General features: G+C 38.8%; 2 protein-coding genes across 2 annotated transcripts; both read right to left on the bottom strand.

Annotated features, from left to right (window-relative positions):
- Positions 1-2,930: 2,930 nt before the first annotated feature.
- Positions 2,931-11,209, bottom strand: htr3a (5-hydroxytryptamine (serotonin) receptor 3A). Its single transcript, XM_057820444.1, has 10 exons — positions 11,106-11,209; positions 9,182-9,345; positions 9,018-9,062; positions 8,818-8,927; positions 8,568-8,737; positions 8,131-8,291; positions 6,751-6,961; positions 6,552-6,685; positions 6,060-6,072; positions 2,931-3,349 (listed from the first exon to the last, which is right to left on the bottom strand). The coding sequence occupies exons 1-10, from the start codon at positions 11,176-11,178 to the stop codon at positions 2,994-2,996; spliced, it is 1,437 nt and encodes a 478-aa protein (XP_057676427.1). The 5' UTR covers positions 11,179-11,209; the 3' UTR covers positions 2,931-2,993.
- Positions 11,210-12,423: 1,214 nt separating this feature from the next.
- Positions 12,424-24,243, bottom strand: htr3b (5-hydroxytryptamine (serotonin) receptor 3B; the record flags this gene model as incomplete). The annotated part of the gene is made up of 9 exons (XM_057821520.1): positions 12,424-12,689; positions 12,802-12,996; positions 13,081-13,291; positions 18,411-18,568; positions 19,763-19,932; positions 22,194-22,303; positions 22,377-22,421; positions 22,516-22,637; positions 24,219-24,243. Coding segments are annotated over 9 exons (1,302 nt in total), but the record flags the coding sequence as incomplete, so codon positions are not given.
- Positions 24,244-24,708: the final 465 nt, after the last annotated feature.

Raw genomic sequence — 24,708 nt, 5'->3', positions numbered from 1 at the left:
ACAAATAATCATGTAAATAACAATAATTAATCACAAATAAACAATGAGGTTAAATGCTGATAGCGTTTACTAGTGCAAAAGAATGGAAAGTAAACAGATTCAGAACACTGACTTTGCCTTTCCAACATTATTCATAACAGTTCTTTAAAAAATTCTTGCATTATAATTATAGTATACTACTATATATAATAGTAGTATAAAAATTATAATAATTATTCATTGCCAATCATATTTGTCATAAAGAGTGTCATTTGAAAGCTATTCTTAATGTAGGATCTAAATTCTGTTGTATTTACTCAACATATTATAATATTAATTCTGAAGTATGTGGGATTAACTCTAGAAATCGTTATTTATATGACGAACATGATGTGCTTTTATTCTGAAATGTTCACCGGAGGTAAGTTCGCTAAACCGCTAACCGAAAGCTTTATACTCCGTAAAAAAACATTCTTCGTCATTGCTGGTGGTGTCACTAATAGATTTAATTTTTTCTCGTTAGCAAATGCTGTTAACCAGCTGTTGAGTGTTATTGTATGACTGATTGGAACTGTACTGCATTGTTTCGCCACAGGTTGTGCTGTCGTGTATTTTATGTTCGGTGTGAAGAAGAAGAAGAAGGTTAACAGAGGCATTAGCGGCCTGTTCTCAACTTCTCCCTCACTACCCTTTGGCTCTCTTGGAGAGCACGTTCGCTCTTGTGTTAGAAATAAACGCTAGCCGACGTGCAAAGTAGCAAGTGAGCTGTAAAAATAGCGAGCTTAGTGGCGTGAAAAACGCAGGAGAGCTAAGTGAAGCTAACGAACAGCTAAGCGATGCTACACGGAGCTAAGCAAAGCTAAACAGTGCTAAATGAAGCTAAGCGATTGATACTCAGTCCGTCGCCATGGAACAGTCCATTATAGTGTGTGTGTGTGTGGGGGGGGGGGGGGGGGGGGTGAGATAATATAAATGCAGCATTCAAATGGCTTTCTTTTTTGTTTTGTTATTTGTTTGGTATGCTGACATGATTATTCTTGACGAATAGTTGGGGGTGCTGCTGGCTCCGGTGGCCCAAGCTCTCGCCGTTGGGGCAAGGGCCGCTGGTTGGGGGCCCCCTACTGGTTGGGGGCCTAAGGCGATCGCCTAATTCGGCTGAATAGTAGATCCGCCTATGCCTCCATGATTTCTAAGTGGGAGAACTTGCAAAATATCAGGGTGTTCAAATACTTATTTTCTTCACTGTAAGTTTAGCATAAAGAACATGCTAACAAGTTTACCAAACCACCAGTGTCACTCCAAAACAACAAAATAAGATATGAAATTATGTTATATTGTGCTAATAATTTTGCACAAAATTTGCTCCAGAGTATACGTCTCCCCCCCAGCCAAACAACGAAAAAAAAAAACCCTGCAATTTATAGTCCGAAAAATACAGGAGTCAAACTTCAAATTTACATTTCCATAGAAAGCTGCAAATGTTCCATTCCTGAAAAAACAAAGGTGCATGTTTATGTTTGTAAACTGAACTAATGTAGATTAAGTGATCATTTCTAAAATATAAATTCAAATAATAAATAGACTTTATTTTTTGGGGGGTGGGGGTTGCGACATAAGACAAAAACAACTGATTCTCTGAGAACTGTATGAATATTTGTGGACTGCATTGCACGCACACCTGGAGGCTGACAAGCAAAAACTGTCAACCTCTGTGGGACTGAACTAAAAAATAAAAACTAAATAACATAATGTTTTTGATTTTAACATGTACAGCACAATTTAGCACCTTGACAGGTGAGCTGTGTCATAATTTCGCCAAAATTTATAATCCAGTATAATGTAACTGGATCCCAGGCAACAGTGCTCACTAATGCTAATAACTTTAAACTTCTCCGAACTTAAATGAATTTTTGAAATCAGTTAACACCTCAGATTGTATGTCAGTTTTTGGAAGTAATACTGACGCCATTAGTTTGGTTGTCTTTTGTATTTTGAGGTTGTTTTGAAAGGAAGTGAGAGAAAAGATGTCTTAAAAACGTGGTCACAACTTATACTTTGATGTTATTGTGGTTTATAAGGAAGGAAGGGCCAAAGGTGCGCAGGAATGTGCGTCATTCAACGTCTTGATGGCCTTTTGCCTAGACCTTTGACCCCTCCCCATTATGGTTTACTTCCCAAAAAATGTACAATTTGAGCCAAAATTTGTCTCAATCTGTTCCATCAATGTTTAAGTGGAGAAAACGCAGGTTTATATTGGACATGTTAGGGATTCCCTGTGTCGTTAAGTGGTGTGACCTATTGAGTGACAACCGGAACATGGCCCTTTGTGGGGATCTGAGATGTGATTTTTCGGAATACCTCAAACACCATTTTAATTTGACTCTTTATGTATTTTATTAAATCATTGACGTTCATATGCATCCATGTATATGTACACTGAAATTATTTCAATTCACATTGTCATTTGGACAAATAATTTCCAACTCTCCAAAATCAATGGTTAACATATCCTCAGTTAAAATCCTTCAGGAACAATGTCTCAGTTTAAACGGCTTCAATGTGGTAGTACACAGCGCCCCACCTTGGCTATATAGGAGAACTACAGAATATTTACAGAAGGGGATTTATTGGAGGATTTAAACATCACAAGATTCATTAGCCATTTGGGTATTAATAATGTTCTGGTTTGGACATCATAGCTGTATACACATTCATGTCATTTGTGTATTTTATAAAGAATTACAATGGACAAAAGCATACAATGTCAAATCATGGCACAGTATTTCCTTTTCTTTTACCAAAGTAATGCATGACCATGAAGTAATTGTAGTAAATATATGCTGTATATCACTTCAGGTATTTGCAATGACTTGTCAAGAGTGACATGAATGATTTGTTTTTGACACTCTTGGATACCAACTCCATGGATGCAGTACCTGTTGTGTTCTCATGTAAATCTCTCTGACCTTTGGCCAACTGCCGTGTCATTTCCACTTGCGGAGCAACAAACGGTGTCAGGCCACCTGCCATACAGACCAAAGTGTGCACAGCGTGATGCTGTAGGCCACTACGGCCACCAAGTAGACCCTGAAGAGTAGCACATCCAAAACGTAGCCCACCTGCAGCCACTCCTTGGCCACTTCATTACCACGGTCCCGCTTCTCTAGGAAGCTGCGGATTGCCGTCACCTCCTGCAAGATGTCGCTCACGATGGGCGGCGACGGGTCTCTGGAAGGGGGCGGGATCCGTGCCAGCAGGGCCGCCTCCCTCTGGTGCTGCCGACCGATCTCGCAAGTGTGATGGAGGGTACACTGGGCTAATGGGAATGGAGATAGATCAGGGGTGGATACACTTTTTTCTCCGAGGGCCACTTTCAGAAAAGTCGAATGATGCAAGGACCAACTTGAAATCATTCGACATTTATTTGTTAAACATGACAATATACAGTATACGTCATATCGTCCAGCACTGATATGTATGATATACAGTCATGTGACAAAATTAGGACACTCTATGGAAGCCTGTGTGTTTTCTAACATGTTTGGTCATATGCATATTTAATATCAATTCTAATAATCTTGGGAGATTCAAGTAATAGAACTAAACAATTAAAACTGAAAAAAATATTTTTTTTAAACTTTCGTAAAATGTAATAGATCAGACATTGATATGTGAACATTTCTTAATGAAGAACTGAATATTTAATGTGGTGTCCTAATTTTTTCACATGACTATATGTTTGTGTGTGTGTGTATACTATATATATATATATGCACAGTACAGGCCAAAAGTTTGGACACACCTCATTCAATGCAACACAAATGAAGGTCCCAACCCCATTGATAAAGCAATAAATTCCACTAATCAACACTAAAAAAGCATGCCTGTGAAGTCAAAAACCATTTTAGGTGACTTCCTCTTGAAGCTTATCAAGAGAATGGCAAGAGTGTGCAAAAAAGTAATCGTAACAAAAGGTGGCTACTTTAAAGATACTAAAATTATATACGTTTTTAGTAGGGCTGTCAAACGATTAAAATTTTTAATCGAGTTAATTACAGCTTAAAAATTAATTAATCGTAATTAATCGCAATTGATCGCAATTCAAACCATCTATAAAATATGCCATATTTTTCTGTAAATTATATATATATTCTTTAAAATAAATTGTCGGAATGGAAAGATAAGACACAAGATGCATATATACATTCAACATACGGTACATAAAGACTGTAGTGGGCATTTCACTCTACTGTCATTTAAATCTGTCTATGCTGTACTCACTCCGAAGCGTCTACTTTTTCCAAAGCTAGACAGCTAGTGAACGACGCCTTAATAATTAGACTTCTTCCTTTTTCATCTGATTTATTAACAAAATGGCCTCAAACCATTGTCCTCTTTAGACAGTTGTAAAACTACAAAAAGTACACAAGCATTGCATTAGCAACAACGTTAGCTTAGCACGCTATACAGGTTCACTAAACATAAACAAAAAGCGTCTCATACAAAAAATATAACATTTCGCTTACTAACATAATATGTACATTCTTTACAACAACCATACTTATGGACAAATCTTGTCCAAGGATCATATAAGCACAACATTATCAGCCCGAGACGTCGTGCAGCCATAATGAACTGGCAAGAAAACAATAAACCATGTCGCAAAGCGACCACAAGAGTTCGCTGTTGGACAGCACAAAAAGTCTTGCTGTAAAACTTACCAAAAGGCAAAATACTTTCTGGACGGGACATGTGCGTTAATTGCGTCAAATATTTTAACGTGATTAATTTTAAAAATTAATTACCGTGCGTTAACGCGATAATTTTGACAGCCCTAGTTTTTAGTTGTTTCACCTTTTTTTGCTAAGCACATAATTCCACGTGTTAATTCATAGTTTTATTACCTTCAGTGAGAATTTGCAATGTAAATAGTCATGAAAATAAAGAAAATGCACAAATGAGAAGGTGTGTCCAAACTTTAGGCCTGTACATATATATATATATATATATATATATATATATATATATATATATATATATATATATATATATATATATAATATAGCTTTTTCACCCTTGTATTTTCCACCATATATATAAAATACGAGGCTGAAAAAGCTCTGGTGCTCTTGCAGCCCTCTGTAAAATAAACTGCTGTATTTTTTTTTTTTTTTTGTTACAGTTGCATTTTCCCCATTATTTTAGATGATAAATAATCGATCCAAACAAAGAATGATTGAAAAAACATTTAAAAGGGTAAATATTTGAAAAAGAAAATCTCGACCATTCCTTGATGTCTGCGATTTCTGCATTGCGACCCTTGTTATATTACTGTGTTTCGCCCATAAAATCCCCAAAAAGTCTGGCTGTGGCCATTCACAGCGATGTCTTGACACTCGGTAAGACCTGCTACACAGAGTTTTTGGAATGAAACAAGGTAAGTACGCGATAATATCTCATTAAAATCATGGCGTCTTTAATTATGCTCTCTCATACTCTCACCTCCAGTTAGGGTTTCGCTGTTTTTTTTTTGTTTGTTTTTTTAAATGCCCTGCTGTTCAAAAAATGTTCTTCCCCAAGAAAATTGAGATTTTGAGCTTTCCAATGATGATCACACGTGTATATCGGACAATTTTGAAATCTGGCCAAATTGGGGGTCTCAGAGTGGAACTTCAACTCACCTGAGTGTTTTCCGCCATATACAGTATCTGCGTATGTATGTGTGTGTGGGTATATGTTAGGAATATTCCTAATTCGATAATGATTTCGGAAATCGAGCCCGATCACATCATTTTACATAGGTTGAAATCAGGTAAAAAAAAAAAAAAAAAAAGATCAGGTATGTATTTTTATTTTTAAGTATTAATATATTGGCTGCCAGTGATGGTGATAGATGTCCAACTCATTTTGACTCTAAAATGTCAAGCAACAAAATAACCCAGAGGTTTTAGGATATTACTAAATACAGTGATGTAAGTACTGTATATGTATATATACTGTGTATATGTTTCATAGTATTTATATAAATTGACATCACTGAAACAAACTTTGCAGAACTGTGATAGCAACAAAGACAAAACACAACCAAGATAGCTCAAATGATCACAATGGATCATTTTTCATCAGTTTTTTAATGTTCTGTAAAACAAAATACTGAAATTCTAGTTTCCTACATTGATTTCAACATGTTTTCAGATTTTGACCTCTGCGCTAATGGAGAGGCACTTTTTAAGTGACTAGCTCCATCTAGTGTAAAAGCTGAGAAGTGCAACAGAATGTATACTGAATTCAATCTTATTGTTCGGACCATATTCAATGATATTTTCCTAATTTCTTACAGGCCAATCAAAAACTGTCGCAGGCCGCAGTTGAGTTGGGGTTTACCATCTCTGAAAACACTGAACTAGAATGTCATTGTGTCATGAAAAAAAAGGGTGTTGCAAATTCAATTTACAGTAAAAAAGCTCACCAGCTCCATAGTTGTTGTCCTTGTAGTCATCCATATCGGAGGCCTGGGAAGACAGCCTGGAGCACAGTCGGTGCTTGTTGTGGATGCAGAACATAGCTGGGGCTCTCTCCAAGACAAGGTACCTCAACCAATGAGGAACGGGGGGCTGCAGATCCTGCTTGTGGACCAGTCGTACGATCAGCACCGTTTCCGTCAGGCTGATCACCAGTAGGGCCATGCACACGACAAAATAGACTCCTACAACACAGGTGAGGTAAAACAGATGCGACATCGGACAACAGAGAGACACGTGCAGACGTCACCAATTAGTGGTGTTCCAATTGCGGTGGCGGGCAGAGTGTCAGACACAATGATGAGGAAGACTGAGTATCCCAGCAGCAAGGTGATCTTGAAGGAAACTCTCTCGCCGCTGTCAGGTGGTAAAAAGAAGCCCACGATGTCCATGACCATTAAGAAGATGCTGGGCAGCAACAAGTTGACCGTGTAGAATAATGGACGTCTACGGATCACCACCTGTTCACAAATGAGCGACTGTAATGCCCCTATCTTCATCTTTATATATAAATTGCAGTCATGTGACTTTGATTGTATGATTGTATGTTTGTTCTTATCTCTTCGTTGATCATTGGTGGACAAAATTATAATCTCTGCAGCCTGTGTTGACGTGAGGTGTAGATTGATAAACCGGCCACTTGAGTGACTTAAAATGTGGTGAAATTACAAATAATATTACAGTTGCCAAATGCGGAAGGGCTTATATGGATTTTGTTGTTACAAGGAAATACTTCAAGGTGAAACATGGTAATATAACAACGGTCGCGATGCAAAAATCGCAGACATCAAGGAGTGGTCGAGATTTTCATATACTTACCCTTTTAAACGTTTTTTTTTCCCCCAATTTTTCTTTGTTTGGATCGATTATTTATCATCTAACATATCGGAGAAAATGCGACGGTAACAAAAAAAAAAAAAAAAAAAAAAAAAACATTAAGCGATTGTTATGAGGTAGATATCTGTGACTTTTTCACAGACGCAATTTTTTACATTGTGAAATAATTTGTTTAAAAGTTTAAAATATGTGAATGAATAAGTTTTTCAAAGTCGTTTTTTAAACGAAATATGAGACATCAATTAATGATTCTAAGCTAAAAACGACAGACATTTTGAATAATAAATATAATTATTTACCTTCGTTTAATGGCTAGTTCGAAACAAAAGCGGTTATGCAACGTCTGTAAACGTGGGTTTTCAGGGTAAAACGGACAAATTAAAAATTGTTCGGGGGCTTAATGCGCCATGAATCTGCTATGGCAGCATATAGACATATTGTTCTATCAAACACAACAGTTGTTTTGGCTTAAAATACAGCAGTTTCTTTTAAAGAGGAGTGCAAGAACAGAAACTGCTTTTTCTGTCTTGTCTGTGTTTTCCGCCCTATAGAAATGGCTGTATTATGTAAAATAAATAAAATAAAATAAAAATGCTGATTACTGACAAATGGGAACAGAGTGAATTATACTTTTCTTGTTGTAAAAGAAGAGAGTCTATTCTTTAATTTGCTGGGTTTTGTGTTGAATCATAGAACGTACTTTTTTGTGGTTCTTGAAAAATCAGTAGAAATGTTGTAAAGGGTGTCTTAATCATGGATAACTGGAAGCAGAAGTGCATGGTGATCAACTCACATGAAACTTCATTTCAGCATAGTAGTCATCATTGTCCACGCTGAAGATCTTGTAGTTGGACAGAATGTGTAGCAGCTCCCACTCTCCTTGGTTCATGAAGACGCTCTTGTCCTCCCTCAGCTCCTCGGGACTGCGCATCAATGTGATGTTGATGTCATCAACTGCCGATCGAACACAATATCAGGAGCAGCGTGCGACCGTCATGGCAACAACTCGCCCCATCGGTGAGCTCTCTGCTTTCTGAGCACAAGTCCCAGCAGGGGTGGACAAAACATGAAGCTCGGACTTGGGAATGTTGAGAACCCTGGGAATCTTCGATTTGGGTTATTTATCAAATGGAGTTCACGGCAAGTGACTGTACTCAGGAGCAGCATGAGCCAAACGTAAAGCTTTGAAATTATTTGATTGTTACGGGTGATTGGAATGAGTGGTCGTACTTGTATGGAGCCAGCTCTGGAAGGTCAGGCTGCATTTCTGGACGTCAAAAGGGAAGTTGTAGATGTTGAGCGTGCAGGCGGTGACCACCTGGATTGGTTTGTAGTTGCGCACCAGCCCATCATGGGTCACGTAGACATACGGTATGTCAGGAGACTTCCCTACATCGACGCTGTTTTGACAAGAGATATCGCAAATGTCAACAAATCTGCTGGCAAGAGCGGAACAGACGATAGAGAGTATCAGTCTTACAACTCGTTAATGAGGATGTCCGGCACCCACACGTTGGCAGTTGGTAGAGAAACTTGTTTGACCTCGTCAAAGTCTTCAGGATTCCAAACAAGGAATTCATCTGTCCATGACTAGAATGTTCAAAAACGGAAGAAGCTTAACCACAGCATAACATTTAATAGCACTGATAATTAGAGCAACTCTGCAGTTTGTCAGTTCACCTGTCTGTACCACACATACGTTGTCAAAACTTGGTTCTTCTCATCCTGTTGAATCATTGACAAAAGAGCGAGCACATGTTTGAACTCATTCTTATGTTGGCATTCATCTAATAGAAAATTTAACAGTGTACTTCTACTCTTTAGACGGCACGACACATCCTCACCACATTGAGGATGGAGTAAACCATCAGGTCGATGGCCACCAGCGTTGACGTCCGCCAGTCTTTTACCGGTCGCACCCCTTTCTTGTAGCCCGCACTCAAAAACTCGGAAAGACGCACCAATGTGGCATTGGAGAATCGGCCTGCGTTGCTGCTCAGTTTCTTCACTGAAATTTTTTACAGTTTTTCTCAATTGCTTACTCAGATCAGAATTGAAATTCTCAAAACTACTTTTTCAATCCTCACAACATCGCACAAGTAGCAAAACAAGATTGATTATGTGCAAAAGCCAGTTTTCGGGGCAAAATACTTCGTCTATCGCTCAAAATTAAATTTCTGTGTCAATGGACATGTCAGTGCTGTCAGAATGAAAAGTCCTTGTTTCATTGTGTACAGACAAGATCAAATTGCTTAGTCATGCTCTCAATTGAACAGCTACTTTGGTGGAAGGCTCTGATTCTGAAGATGGTGTACGTAAATTTTTATTAAAATTGCAAGTTGCACCTTTGTGTGTGGGGGATTGATTGCAAGAGACTGGACAAGATTCACTTTACACTTATACCGTATTTACAATGTCTTGACAGACCAAAATAAGAAATGTGAACATAAGACAATCGGCACAACTAAACTTCAAATACTGTCAGGATTATTTACCCATTCTTTCTCCACATCTTGACATTCCTCTCTGTTTGGGCACAAATTTTCATCCATGTCACAACAGATGTCCTCTCTTGCTATACAGCGTGGACAGAATCCTGTTCAATGCCTTACCCAGCCTCTGCAGGCATCTGCTGTGATGTCACTGCATGCTGCATTCATGGTATCCAGGAGAGTCATCTGATTGTGAGGCTGGCGCTTCATACACTTGCCGTCTCCATGTGGAGAAAAATTCTTCTATGGGATTGAGGAATGGGGAGTATAGTGGTAGGAACTTCCTTACCATTCTGTTGTGGGTTGCAAACTTGCAACCCATTCCCTATTATATTGGCACGGTGGAAACTCACATTGTCCCAAACTATTACAAATTTTGGCGGGTTAAAATAAGTGACGTCAAAAAAGTAATGAAAATGCTCAGAAATAAGGACACCCATGTTGACATATGCTGACAATATGTTCATCCATTTTGCATGTAAAGTGTTATGGAATGAAGTAATAACTAGATGTTGTGGGTGGTGAGACTATTCAATAGAGACCCATGATCATCTATTTTGACCGTCACGGCAGATGCAACTAAAAATGTAGGAAACAGCAGAGAATTGTACAAAATCATTTGCGTGGAGTCACAAAAACATCTGCAACTTGCTCAAAGGAATGAGAAACTACTTTTTGGATGTGTACTAGTGATGCGATGTTGTGAGGATTGAACATGTAGTTTTGAAAATTGCAAGTCTGGTCTAAGAAAAGTACCAAAGCTATTGAGAAAATGTAAACATCTTTTGTACTATCATAGGAAGAGGGTTTTTTTTGGAGGAATTCAGCTGACAGTTTCAAGGAAAATTCTATATATAAAAAAACTTTTTATATGTATATATCTTTTTTTGTTTGTTTGTTTGTTTGTTTGTTTTACATATGTTACATAGTTAAATACTGGACTGTCTCAGGAAATTAGAATACACAATATTCTAATTTTTTGGGACAGTCCTGTGTATATATACAGGACTGTCTCAGGAAATTAGAATACACAATATTCTAATTTCCTGACTGTCTCAGGAATACATAATATTCTAATTTCCTGACTGTCTCAGGAAATTAGAATATTGTGTATTCTAATTTCCTGAGACAGTCCTGTATATATACACAGGACTGTCTCAAAAAATTAGAATATTGTGTATTCTAATTTTCTGAGACAGTCCAGTAGATTAAATTATACCCTAATAGGATTTATCATAGCCTTTCAAACAGTAATGATTAAAACAATGTTCCGTACCTGTGCAAGGTCTTGCTGTCTCCTGAATAACAAAGAAGAGAGCCAATGTCGTCCATGTTGATGGCGGTCTCATTGTGACAGTTCATCTGATTCCTCTTGTCCTGTTATGAAAACCTTGTTAGCGTTGCCTGGCTCGCAGAGGTGAGATGGTCCACTGAGAGGCCACTCCTACATGGACATTCATACGATGAGCTAAACTGAAACTGAAGAAGGACAAGTTTGAGTGAGCGACCAGATTGTGTTTCACGAATAATCACAAACTGGATGGGTGCAAAGCTGGCGAGAATTTGTATATGTTAACATTCGAACATTTATAGTCGACAGTTAGAAAATACCAAGTGTGAAGTATTGTAAATGCAGATCTTTAAAACAAGTGAATCCACTGTTTGTTTGTTTTAATCTGGAAAAACATTTGTGTTTTTGCAGCTAAAGAAGTGCATCTTCTCTTACCGTAAAACTGATTTTGTACCATGAATGCCAGATACCTGATATACGGATCAGCAGTTAGTCACAGAGCTAATAGCTAAATCAGTTCAATAAAAGTAATAATTTAATGATACCCTCTAAAGTGCTTGTTGGCTAGTCAACTGATAGCAAATCCATTACTTCACACAGCAGATCTGTTACATAATCATCATGTCACCTGATCCACTGGCAAAGGAGGTTTTCAGATAGTGTGAAAATTGCATTAATATAGACCCTTCCACGGGCAGGTTTCTATGGCGTACTTTTGATATTCTCATCCAGACTATTAGGAAGCCATCGGGGAGTAGAGACGCAGCCGTCGCCGAGCTCTGAATGGGTTTTATTGATCTGTTTTGTGGCAGTGGGAAGAAAGTATGAGCACGATCAGAGCGGCCCTCCGTTTACTCCCCTGAGTGTCGTCTCATTACGTAGTATCACTAAGTACATTTCCACTGTTGGGAAATCATTATAACGAATTTTCTCCTGTGGTGTCTCTCTATTCCTTGTGCTATATAGTTGTATTACAACAGAGTGCAAGGAAACACAGGCAAATTGGCATTGACAGTAATATTTTATTTAGAATAGAAAACGGTACAACACTCGGGCAGATTATAAGCAGGTTTGACAAATTTACTTGGCGAAGCAAATTGCTGAGGATATTCTGGTGTTCTGATGATCTAAATATCTTGGCATAGTTTATTGATCTCGGAATAACTTTAAGAAGAGCTTTACAAAATCTGTTTTCTTGTTTTCTATTCTGTTTCACTTTTATTTATATCTTGAATAGTTTCTAGCATGAAGAATCTCACTAAAACTGACAAATAAGAAGTGTACAGATTTGGCAAGAAACCCATTAGGCAAAGCTCCAGCTGGCCCAGAACAGCAGCTGGGTCCCGGCATACACGGCCAGAACAATCAGGTAGAGGCGGAAGAGGAAGCGGTCGAGCTTTGAGCAGAGTGCCAGCCATTCAGCCTGAGCCGAAGACTCGCAGTCCTCCTGGGAAAAGGCCAGACGGAGGGAAATCAACTCCCTGAGGAGCCACTCCAGACTGGAAGGATTTTCCTGGATGTTGTCGAGCGATTCCAGGTCCTCCTCCAGGGAGGTCTCCAAGTCGATATCTGGGTACCAGATCAAGAGAGGTTTTTAAGTCATGGATTCAAAAGAACATCTCCTCACTGAAACAATTCACAAACTACGGTAGATCTGTATGTATTTTCGCTGAAACTTTACCTCCAGAATGGTGGAGCTCGTCAAGGGTTCTGGTGGAGGTCAAGGTGCTTTCAGTGAGGCGGTACTTGTCCAAAAGGCAAGCCGACACTGACATTTCCCGGACCTCCTTTTCGCCGTGGTGGAGCAACTTCACCACCAGGATGGACTTGATCAGGCTGAGCATGAGCATCGCCATACACACGGCAAAGAATACACCTTTTAAACAAAGGGGTGATCTTTAATGTGAGTAATGACCATGATTCACCAGCCAAATGAACACAAAGTCATCCTTTTGCCTACCTATGAGCGGTGTCGTGATGGCAGTGGCGGGCAGTTCGTCCATTAAATTGACTCGGAAAAGGGTGTAGCCCAGTAACGTGCTGATCTTGAAGCCGATACGGGTCCCGCTGTCTACAGGCAGGTAGAAGCTCATCACATCCACAATCATCAGGAAGACGCTGGGAATCAGGAGGCCCACCACGTACAACAGGGGGCGCCTTCGGATCAATACCTGGGTCACAAAGTACAGTGTATCACAAAAGTGAGTACACCCCTCACATTTCTGCAGATATTTAAGTATATCTTTTCATGGGATAACACTGACAAAATGACACTTTGACACAATGAAAAGTAATAATGGAAGGATGGAATTGAATGGAATGGATCCAGACTGGCGCTTTGAAGCTGGACGCTGTTCAAAACATTCCACTTCCAACCATATTAGAGGCGCTTACAGGAGTTCATGCACAGCACAGAAAGTCTCGGAGTCTCATCTACATTGTGCTGAATCCATTTTTGGAAATTCCGTGGGTTCCTCTGGTTTTATTTTGTAGCTTTAATGGAATAATTTATTTTGCCCTCACAATAACTCAAAATATAGTCATTAATATCTAAACCCATGGCAACAAAAGTGAGTATACCCCTTAAAAACTACGTTCATCCCTAAATGTCCAAATTGAGTACTGCTTGTCATTTTCCCTCCTAAATGTCATGTGACTCGTTACAGGAGTGCTGTCAGCATTGCTGCAGAGATTGAAGAGGTGGGGGGGTCATTCCCACCACCATGCTTGACTGCATGACACAATTATCTTTGTACTCCTCACCTGTTCACCGCCACACATGCTTGAGACCATCGGAACCAAACAAATGAATCTTCGTCTCATCAGACCATAGGACATGGTTCCAGTAATCCATGTGCTTTGTTGACATGTCTTCAGCAAACTGTTTGCAGGCTTTCTTGTGTACCGTATTTAGAAGAGGCTTCATCCTGGGGTGACAGCCATTCACACCAATTTGATGTAGAGTACGGCGTATGGCCTAAGCACTGACAGGCTGACCACCCACCTCTTCAATCTCTGCAGCAATGCTGACAGCTCTCCTGTAACGAGTCACATGACATTTTGGAGGGAAAATGACAAGCAGTACAGTACTCAATTTGGACATTTAGGGTTTTAGACATTTAGTTCCAATGCGGTGTACTCACTTTTGTTGCCAAGGGTTTAGATATTAATGGCTATATTTTGAGTTATTTTGAGGGCAAAATAAATCAACTCTATTATATAAGCTGCACACAGACTACTTTTCATTGTGTCAAAGTGTCATTTTGTCAGTGTTGTCCCATGAAAAGATATACTTAAATATCTGCAGAAATGTGAGGGGTGTACTCACATTTTTGATACACTGTATATTCCTCTAGTGCTGCCTCGATACGATTTCTTGGCTCCTGATACCGATACCAGACTGTGTGTTTTTTTGCCGATGCTGTACCGATACCACATTTAAAAAATATATATTTTCATTTAGTTTTTATATTTTCATTTTATGTTTCTTTTTTTCCCCTTTAATACTACATTACTGCATACTCACTTAAATGTAAAGTGATTGCGACCATGGCTTGCTCAGACACTTTTTCACTCACACCCTCCAACTTCAAATGGTGGGATGTCTACTAGTGATAAACTCATTTCAATTCACAGCAGAAGCATAAAAAAGCCTTTCATAAACTCAACAAAAAGCCCTCGGGCGGCCATGTTGGTAGGGGCAATGTTTCCATCAATGTCAATGCATTGGCAATAAATTGATAACTATCTTATATCTCGGGCACTTTATAAAAGATTCTTTTATCAATGTCAAAGAATATGATTTTTACTCAGTGGCTGTCATTGACGGTGCTAAATGAACGTTCATTCGCTACCAGCCATCTCCCACTTCAAATAGATCGGTCGTCTACTTGTAATAAACTTAAATTCACAGTAGAAGAATGATTTGGCGTCACTCGAATGGACGTCCATCATCGTCTTAAGAAGGGCAACAAGAGCTCCTTTTTTACGGTGGTGTGTGTAACTTGTGGCCATCTTGGGTAGGGTAAACAAGATCTTGAAGAATAAATAAGGCGCTATATCAGCATGTTAATTTTAGTATTCCCTGATACCAATGATGTCAATTTAGTGTTGTTCGATACCGATACTACAGGCTTGGTCATTGTTTTTTGCTCTAAGATCAACTTGCAAAGGAGTCAACTTCTTCAGAGCTACCTTAAAAGCGAGGGGGTTTAAAAAAAGATATTTTTTTTTACTAGATGTATAATTAATTATGTTGTGTGAGCAACATATGTTGTTATGTTGCCCACACAACATAATTGACTATGTGCATTTAAAAAAAAAAAAAAAAAAAAAAAAAAAAAGGTAGCCCGAGCTACCTACACTAGCATTGCGATCGACGTAATGGGCTCCACTGCGATAATAGTGTCTGTATCGTTGCAGCATTACTTTCCTCACTTGGGGAGAAGCCCTAATTGTTGGAAACCATTTGATATTTCCATAGGTGGGTAGAGTCGCCAAAGATTTTACTCAAGTAAGAGTAGCATTACTTCAAAATAATATTACTCAAGTAAAAGTAGACATCCCAAAAATGTACTGAAGTACAAGTAAAAAAAGTATCCAGTGAAAACAATTCTCAAGTGATGAGTAACATTGTGAGTAATGGCTTAAAAAATTGTTGTTGTTTTTTTTTAAAACAATGGTATTTTTTTTCTCTCAGCACTAACTTATCTACATGAGCTGTTGTTATAATGATTCTGTACAATAACTCGTTACATAACGACATCAAGCCAAAGAAATACAAAAAATAAAATAATCATTGAATTCCAGCAAGAGAACAAAAAAGAAATAAATGAAGCATTATTCGTCCAAAGAGCACGTGTGCCCTTTAGTGGAGAAAATACTTCCGAGTTTGAATAGTGAGTAGTTTCTTCATAGTTACTAGTATGGAATTAAAAGGATCATATCTCTTTTTTCTGTGGTCAATCTATGCCAAACAAAAGCTGGGAGAGAGGTTTAAATCCACGCTTTTGAGTCATGTTGAGGGCAGCACTCTATATCAAATACTTCATTTTTTTACGGCGCTTTAAAGACGCCACGTGATTGAACAGGCTTGCATCACATAACGGCAAGGTTTCGTCTGATTGGTGTAATGGAGTAATTTGATTATTGTTGCGACGTCTCATTGGTGAAATTTGTAGCCCTACTCTTGGCATCGCTGGAAAAAAAAAAAAAAAAAAAAAAAACCTCTTATATATAGAATAAAGAGGAAAAATGTAATGACTCTTGTGTAGCCCAAAGTAGCGGAGCAAGAGTAGCATTTTTCTTCACAAATCCACTCAAGTAAAAGTAAAAAGTATGGCTTAGTAAAATTACTCTGAGAAGAACATTTTTCTCAAAATGTTACTCAAGCAAATGTAACGGATAAAGATGTCTGATCACGTCATTTTCAAAGTATCGGAATTGGCAAAAAAATATCGGACATGCCTTTTTTTTAACATATATATATATATTTTTTTTATTTAAATCGTTTTCTAATTGTATTTAACGTTACAGACAAAATGTCTTACACTCATCCAGAGAAGTTTTTACTTAAAGTGGGGCTATCAAATTTATTGCGTTAACGGCGGTAATTAATTTTTTTTAATTACCCACCATCACGTTAAATAATTAACGCATGCGCTGCACGACCCACTCACGCATTGTCGCGTTCAATCTATAAAGGCATCGTTTTACCCATGTATAGAGCTAAAAGGTAGCGTATAATAAGTAGAGAGAATTTTGACAGCCTTTGGAGCCTTTCTTTATTTGGCTAAAGCCTTACAATCCCCTCTCAGCAATTGAAAATATCGTGGGAGGCAATGTAGGGAAGAAAGGTAGTGGTTGATCTTTTTCTTAACTCCCTATGTTCTTTCCCAACGCAGAGAAGATATATCAATTGGTGCCCCTACGCACGGTCATGATTGCACTTCCCATCATGCATTTGGGCAGAACAGTTAAATGGCTGCAGTATCATTTACTGAAAGCTCAACAAATACACTAGATGGCAATATTTAGTCACAATATACAAAGTCACATTTATCCTTTAAGAATTACAAGTCTTTCTATCCGTGGATCCCTCTCACAGAAAGAATGTTAATAATGTAAATGCCATCTTGAGGATTTATTGTCATAATAAACAAATACAGTACTTATGTACTGTATGTTGAATGTATATATTCGTCCGAGTTTTATTCATTTTTTTCTTAATGCATTGCCAAAATGTATATGATCGGGAAAAATTATTGGGAATGATTGGAATTGAATCGGGAGCAAAAAAAAAAGCAATCGGATCGGGAAATATCGGGATCGGCAGATATTCAAACTAAAACGATCGGGATCGGATCGGGAGCAAAAAAAACATGATCGGAACAACCCTAGTAACAGATTACATGTAACACTTAACGACCCACCTCTGGATATTTCTCTTCCATATCAGCCTCTTATACTGTATTTCAACGCCTATGGCAGCGAATGAGTTAAATGCGCACACTAAAAAAAATCCTGTGGGTTAGGAAAACAAGTAATGAAATTCTATTTTTAAAAATGAAGACCAATTGACGAAAAGATCCACTGAACGGTGAGCTTAAATATCAACAAAAGCTGTGCAACGTCACATGTTAAATGTGTTTTGGCTAAAGGTCACATAGCAGTCCGATCACTTGCAGATGATACTGTATTAAAATGAATGCCCGTTGAAAATTTATCTATAGCACTCAGTGATCCATGAAGTTCTCCTTCATCAAACAGTCCTTTGGCTCTTTCGAGCTGCATGAATAGCAGCCATGCCAGTGCTCCACCTGCAAAAGGGCTATGCAGCCATTTGCCTCGCCGCTAACAAGACGTCCATTGATCAGTCAACCACTAAGACAGTCTCATTATGGTCACTCGCCCTTTCCCTGTCTATCAGAGCCTCTCTTCTTCCTCTCCTACCACCCACAAACAGCCCGAGTCTCATCATTTGGCATTAGCCTGCTTGACCAATCCATGAAGGTCACAGCCAATCGTTTTACTTAACAGTTGCTCTATATGCACTCTCTGCGGGGGAAGAATATATTGTCGTAAATTGGAGGGATACATTGATTCAAAGGCCGGATTGAAAGTGCAAGCATGAAGCGTGTAGTTTCAGAAATAAATTCGCCAACGTTAATCAGCATTATCTCCTTGTACAGTGTCGGTAGCAGCGTATCATTCTCTTGAGAGAAAATTTCAGTTACTTAGTGATGCCCACCCCAAGCATTTGAAGTGAAATCAGTTTCTGACTTGACATACATTAAAGCAGACGTGGGCGTAGTCGCCATCGTCCTGCTGGAGGCGCCAGTAGCGTGACGGTATGGACAGCAGTTCCCACTCGCCGTCATTCATGAACTCCCTCTGATCGTTAGCAATGGCCTCGGCGCTCCTCCACAGAGCCAGGTCGATTTCCTTCACTGAAGATGAGCGGGAGGAGGAGGCAATGAGGGATGAAAGTGAAACTAAAGGAAGGAAACCATCAATCACAGACTATAAAATGATGAACAAGAAACATTTTACATGGTTGGTTGGTTTGTTTCATTTTTATGTCAATGAAATAATATACCGTTATTTTCGCACTATAAGGCACACCTGACTGTAAGCCGCCACCCACCAAATTTGGCACAAAAATGGCATTTGTTCATAGATAGAACGTGCTGGTCTATAAGCCGCAGCTGTCCTTACTGTATTTTGGGATATTTACACGAAAAAGATATTAACCTGTAACACTTTATTTGACGGCGGCATCAAACGACTGTCATAAGACCAAATGAACCACTATGAAGCTTTGCAGCTAATTGGTTCAAAGCTTTCTTGCTTAATTTGGCCATCACTGCTCCCTTGGGGGAGACAATCAACTTCTGCTGCCACCTTCTCTCAACACTGTTGTCATCCAAAATGCCTCCTAGGATGCATTGCAGCGCTACAGATGTAAACAACAATAAAAAAATTAATGTTCTGTTCTAATTATTTCTTCAGTTACTGTTCCAGTTGTTTCATTAATTGCTAGTTATGTTATTTTGTAACACTTTATTTGACAGTGGCACCATAAGACTGTCATTAGGCAGTCATAATTATGACATGACACTGTCATGATTGTTAATGAATGCTTATAACAGATGTCATTTCGTGTTATCCGGCATATTATCTCACTTTTGAATGGATGTAAAAGACCCATGCTGGACATAAATGGAGTTAGTGACATAATTTGCCAGATGACAATGGCATAAGCATTCAGTAATGCCCATTATAGTGTCATGCCATAATCATGACAGTCTTATGACAACAAATGAGCCCCATTGGACTATAAGTCGCAGGATTCAAAATGAAGGAAAAAAGTAGTGGTTAATAGTCCGAAAATTACAGTAAATCTGTAATCTTGAATCCATGGATGGAGGTGTATCTCTGTCAGTGGGAGTGAATGAGTGCACTGGCCAAGCTAGCAATTTTGTTGTGATCTGAGTGACAGTATACAACACAAAGATCACACCAAAACGATAAGCTACATCAACCGACGCATTTGTTTGCACTCGAACTTGTGCCATTTTATTAAAATATTCTTTATATCCCTAAATCCCTTTAGTTTGGCGTCTTGACTGAAGGAAGCCCACCTGAGTGGAGCCAGCTTCGGAAGGTGAGGCTGCAGTTCTGTTTGTCAAAGGGAAAGGCGTACATGTCCAGGCGACAGGCCAGCACCACCTGCATCGGCCGATAGTTCTTCACGCAGCCTGACGAGTTGACATAAACATACGGGATGGGCGGTGATCTCCCCTCGTCCACACTGGCGGGGAAGCCATAAAAATGGTCAAATGACAGCTTTACAACAGGCAAGAATTTGATCTGCTTAGTTATGTAACTACAGATGCATTTTGGCAAGCCATGTGACTAATGTTTGTCATACTGTAGAAGTAGCAACACTGACTTATGATACCATATGATGTAACATAAGGATCTTTATGTATGGCTGTGCACATGTACAGTACTTTAAGTCAATGCTAAAATGGATCATTGCAGTACAGTGGTACCTCTAGCTAGGACATAATTGGTTCTGGAAGTATTTTCATAACCTGAAAATTCTGGAATCTAGATTATTGCAAAATAAACATAAAATCAGACTTGTGCATAATGTAAAAAAACAAGAATAGAGTGAAGAATAAAAGTTAATATACTCATGTAAAGATGTTGGAACACGAGAGGCGAATGAAGAGGACACTGGAATACACACATACACATACAGTAGAGGTCCCTCTTAGCCAATTGGATGCCAGGAATGCTAGGCAATTGTCAATGGAAGAGCAGCTATACAGTGAGGAAAATAAGTATTTGAACATCCTGCAATTTTGCAAGTTCTCCTACTTAGAAATGATGGGCGTGTTTGAAATTTTCATGGTCGGTACTTGTCCACTGTGAGAGCCAATCTAAAAAAAATCCAGAAATCAAAGTGTATGATATGTTTAACAATTTCTTTGTATTATACTGCCTGCAAATAAGTATTTGAACACATATCTATTAGCTAGAAATCTCAGCTTCGAAGACCTGTTAGTCGCCTTTAAAAAGTTCACCTTCACTCCACTTATTCTCCTAAATAATAATTTGAGTAAAGGTCGACTGTTTGGGTCTGACTTTTTGACCAGTTTGAGACGGTTAGCTGGATATAAACACCTGTCCACCCCATACACCCCAAAGAACTGTCCAAAGACACCAGAGACAGAATGGTGATATAAGATCCACCGTTGGAGCAATTATTACAAAATGGAAGAAGCGAAACATGACTGTATATCTTCCTCGGACTAGGGCTCCATGCAAGATTTACCTCGTACGGTCTAAATGATTCTAAGAATGGTCAGGGATCAGCCAAGAACTACACAGGAGGAGCTGGTCAATGACGTGAAAGGAGCTGGGATCGCCTTTTCCAAGGTTACTGTTGGTAATACACTAAGATGTCATGGTTTAAAATTATTAATTATTATTAAGGTTCCCCTGCTTAAACCAGCACATGTCCAGGCCCGTTTTAGGTTTGCCAATGACCATTTGGATGATCCAGAGGAGTCATGGGAGAAAGTCAAGTGGTCATATGACATCAAAATGAAACTTTTTAGTCGTAATTCCACTCATTGTGTTTGGAGGGAAGAAGAAGAATGAGTACCATTCCAAGAACACCATCCCTACTGTGAAGCATTGGGGTGGTAGCATCATGCTTTAGGGGTGTTTTTATGCATATGGGACTAGACGACTGCACTGTATTATGAAGAGGATGACCAGGGTCATGTATCGTGAGATTTTGGAGAATAACCTTCCTTCCTCAGTTAGAGCATTGAAAATGGGTCGTGACTGGATCTTCCAACATGACAGCCAGAATAACCAAGGAGTGGATTTGTAAAAATCATATCAAGATTCTGGAGGGGTCTAGCAAGTCTCCAGATCTAAACCCAATACAAAATCTTTGAGGAAGCTCAAACTCTGTGTTTCTAAGTGACAGGCCAGAAGCCTGATTGATCTAGAGATCATCTGTGTGGAGCAGTTGTTCAAAATCCCTGCTGCAGTCTGTGCAGCCCTGGTAAAAAATTACAGGAAACATTTGACCTCTGCAATCGTATACAAAGGCTACTGTATCAAATATTGACATAGATTTTCTCAGGTGTTCAAATACTAATTTGCAGCAGTATAATACAAATAAATTGTTAGAAAATCGTACACTGTGATTTCTGGATTTTTTTTAGATTCTCTCTTGCAGTGGACAAACACCTACCACGAAAATTTTAAACCCGCCCATCATTTCTAAGTGAGAGAACTTGCAAAATCGCAGGGTGTTCAAATACTTATTTTCCTCACTGTAAGTATGTTACGTTCAGTAAACTCTAGGAGCTGCGAGTACCAGCCATACTATATTTTTGCCTTTTGTATCCTGAAAATTCCTTAGTAACAAGAGGCAATATTTTCCCCGTGGAGGCGTGTCTTAACCTGACAATTCTGTATGTAGAGACGTTCGTAAGTCGAGGTACCACTGTATTCTGAATTAATACTTTCCAACTGTAGACGTACAATTCATTGACAATAATATCGGGTATCCAGATGGCATCCGATGACAGAGAAATCTCGTTGATCCCGTCAAATTCATCCGGGTCCCAAACCAGGAACTCATCTGTCCAGATCTGTACAACCAATTTTTGTCATGCATGACAACATACATGTTAATAATGTTACCATATTTGTCAGCGTTCTTACCTGTCTGTACCAAATACTTGTGGTAATACTCTGAGTTTTTGAATCCTAAATTGAAGGCAGAATATTTTTGATAAGATGACTAGATAAATGCCTCTTCTATAGAAAAAAAAAAAGAATTTTCACAAAGGCTTGTATTTACCACATCAAGAATTGACTGTAATATGAAGTCCACGTAGACGGTGGTTGCGCTGGTCCAGTTGCAAACGGGGCGAACGCCACAGTCATATTTCCTAAGCAGCATTCTCGTCAGCTGATTCAACGCTGATCTTTTCGATTTCTCTGGAACACTTTCAGCCATGTGGCCTACAAGACATGTTCAGTATGTGATCAAATAAAATATTTGGTGAGGTGTCATGTGTTGGTTTGGGATGCGCTCCCAAATCAATATATAGCCTGATCAAGAACATGATATAATCTTTTATTATAATTATATCAAAATGGCAAACATGTTACAACAACACATGAAGCAGAGCCTTTTTAACTGATAGTTAAAGAGTTAAAGCTAAAGAAAATTATCTTACCTGTCAAAAGTAGCAACCAAATGACAAACATAAGGCTAAAATTCTTCTTTCTTCTTTTTTTCTTTTTTCGTTAAGACCAAAATATCCTCCAGTGTGTTCAATAGGGATGCAGGTGGTACACAGTGAAGAACCAGAACTCATACCGGGCTAGTGTGGACATTTTTTTTTTTTTTGCATTCACTGATATTGATCTTAGCCTACCGAGTAAGCTGATACCAGCCACACAATCAGGAAAACGCAAGAGAGGATGCCCGTCAATCGTTCCATCACAGAATACTACATCTGTAATATTATTGCAACAAAAAATTATGTCAACAGGAACACTTGTACTGTTTACAAATAATGCAGTAACATTAATTCAATGGCTGGCATTGACATTCAATGCATTTTATTTGGGAAGGCTGGCAGTGACTTTAAGAATAACTTAATAATCTTAAATCAAATGTATGAAGTCGAGAATAAATATTTTTAAGGCCTTCCAATTGTGAAAATGCTGTTGTAATCTTTTAAATTAGTGAATGTTACATTTCATTTAATGAAATATCTCATATTATGAGCACAAATATGAATTAGATTATTATGAAGGTTAAACCAAGGACATAGGTTTGCATAGGGACGGTAGGGACATACAACTACCATCTTTTCAGGATGCTCAAATTGTCCCCACCAACTTTTAAGCAACCTTATTTGCATTATATAATGAGTTCAGTTATATAGGTAATTTTAAATTGTCTTCCCATACGTTGTAGGGATAAAAATGACCCTACCATTATTAAGTAAAATATTTTCATTATGTTCAGATTTACATTCACTCCTTTTCACTTGCTGAAATTTGCCAGTCCACCCCCCCAAAAACGCATGTTTGATTGGCTGATGACTATACCCACTCCCCACACATACACGCACACACACACACAGCCCCGAAAGAAATACAGGGTGACCCAAAAAAAAGTTAACACTGCCATAATACAACTTAAATGCCATGTTTATTCAGTTTAGAATTAGAATTTAATCACAAATTATACATTATTGTAAAGACACACAGTACACTCTATTTTTCAATGTGTCCTCCCTTAAGTGTCACAACAGCCTCCAGGCGCCTGCGGAACGCTTGGCAGGTTTTCTTTATGTAGGATGCTGTCATCTTTTCCCAAGATCTAACAATGGACCTCTCCAAGGCTGCCACAGAAGTTTGTGGCTTCTTACAGGCACTGTCCTCCACAGTTGCCCATATGCTATAATCCAGGGGATTGAGATCTGGACTCTGGGGTGGCCACATATCACCTTGTCAATCAACTTTTTGGTCCGCACAGATCGGCACTTCCAGACCCAGGTTTTCGTGAGGCTGTTCCAGTATCTTTCAGCTTCTTTTTAACTTTGTAGACTGCACATCTGGATATTCTCAGATTTGCTGCAATCTCAGTAGGTGCCAGACCGGCACGCAGCAATTCAGGTACAGCTAAAGTTTTCTTCATTTTCAGCAGAAGCACAGGAATTGTAGAGACGAGAGATTACCAGCTGCATTGAGTGACCTTAATGAATCACTTAAGCATGACAACCTATTTAGATATGTTTCAATGGCTTTTAAACAAGCAGTCAACTGAGTGTAAACTTTGGGTCACCCTGTACATGTCAAAATGTCGCCTCCTCCGCAACCTTCAAAGAGGAGGGATATTAAAGAATTTTTTTTATTCGGCCAGCAGCAGCCACTGTAAAAATATGTAAAAAGACATTAGTGTTGTGGAGGTGGTGAAAACACCACTAAGTTTGCTATTGAAAGTCCGACTTGAATCAGAGTAAACATAAAATTA

This window comes from Corythoichthys intestinalis, chromosome 18 (genome assembly GCF_030265065.1).
Source record: "Corythoichthys intestinalis isolate RoL2023-P3 chromosome 18, ASM3026506v1, whole genome shotgun sequence".
Lineage (NCBI taxonomy): Eukaryota > Metazoa > Chordata > Actinopteri > Syngnathiformes > Syngnathidae > Corythoichthys > Corythoichthys intestinalis.
This window is presented reverse-complemented; position numbering and strand designations above follow the sequence as displayed.

Bases quoted from the DNA above. Each gene is read 5' to 3' on its own strand.
- htr3a (XM_057820444.1), bottom strand. From the start codon at position 11,178: ATGAGACCGCCATCAACATGGACGACATTGGCTCTCTTCTTTGTTATT. The intron at 9,063-9,181 runs GTGAGGATGTGT...ATGATTCAACAG, and splicing joins TTTACTCCATCCTCAATGTG to GATGAGAAGAACCAAGTTTT. The intron at 6,962-8,130 runs GTGAGTTGATCA...ATTTGTGAACAG, and splicing joins ATGCTGAAATGAAGTTTCAT to GTGGTGATCCGTAGACGTCC.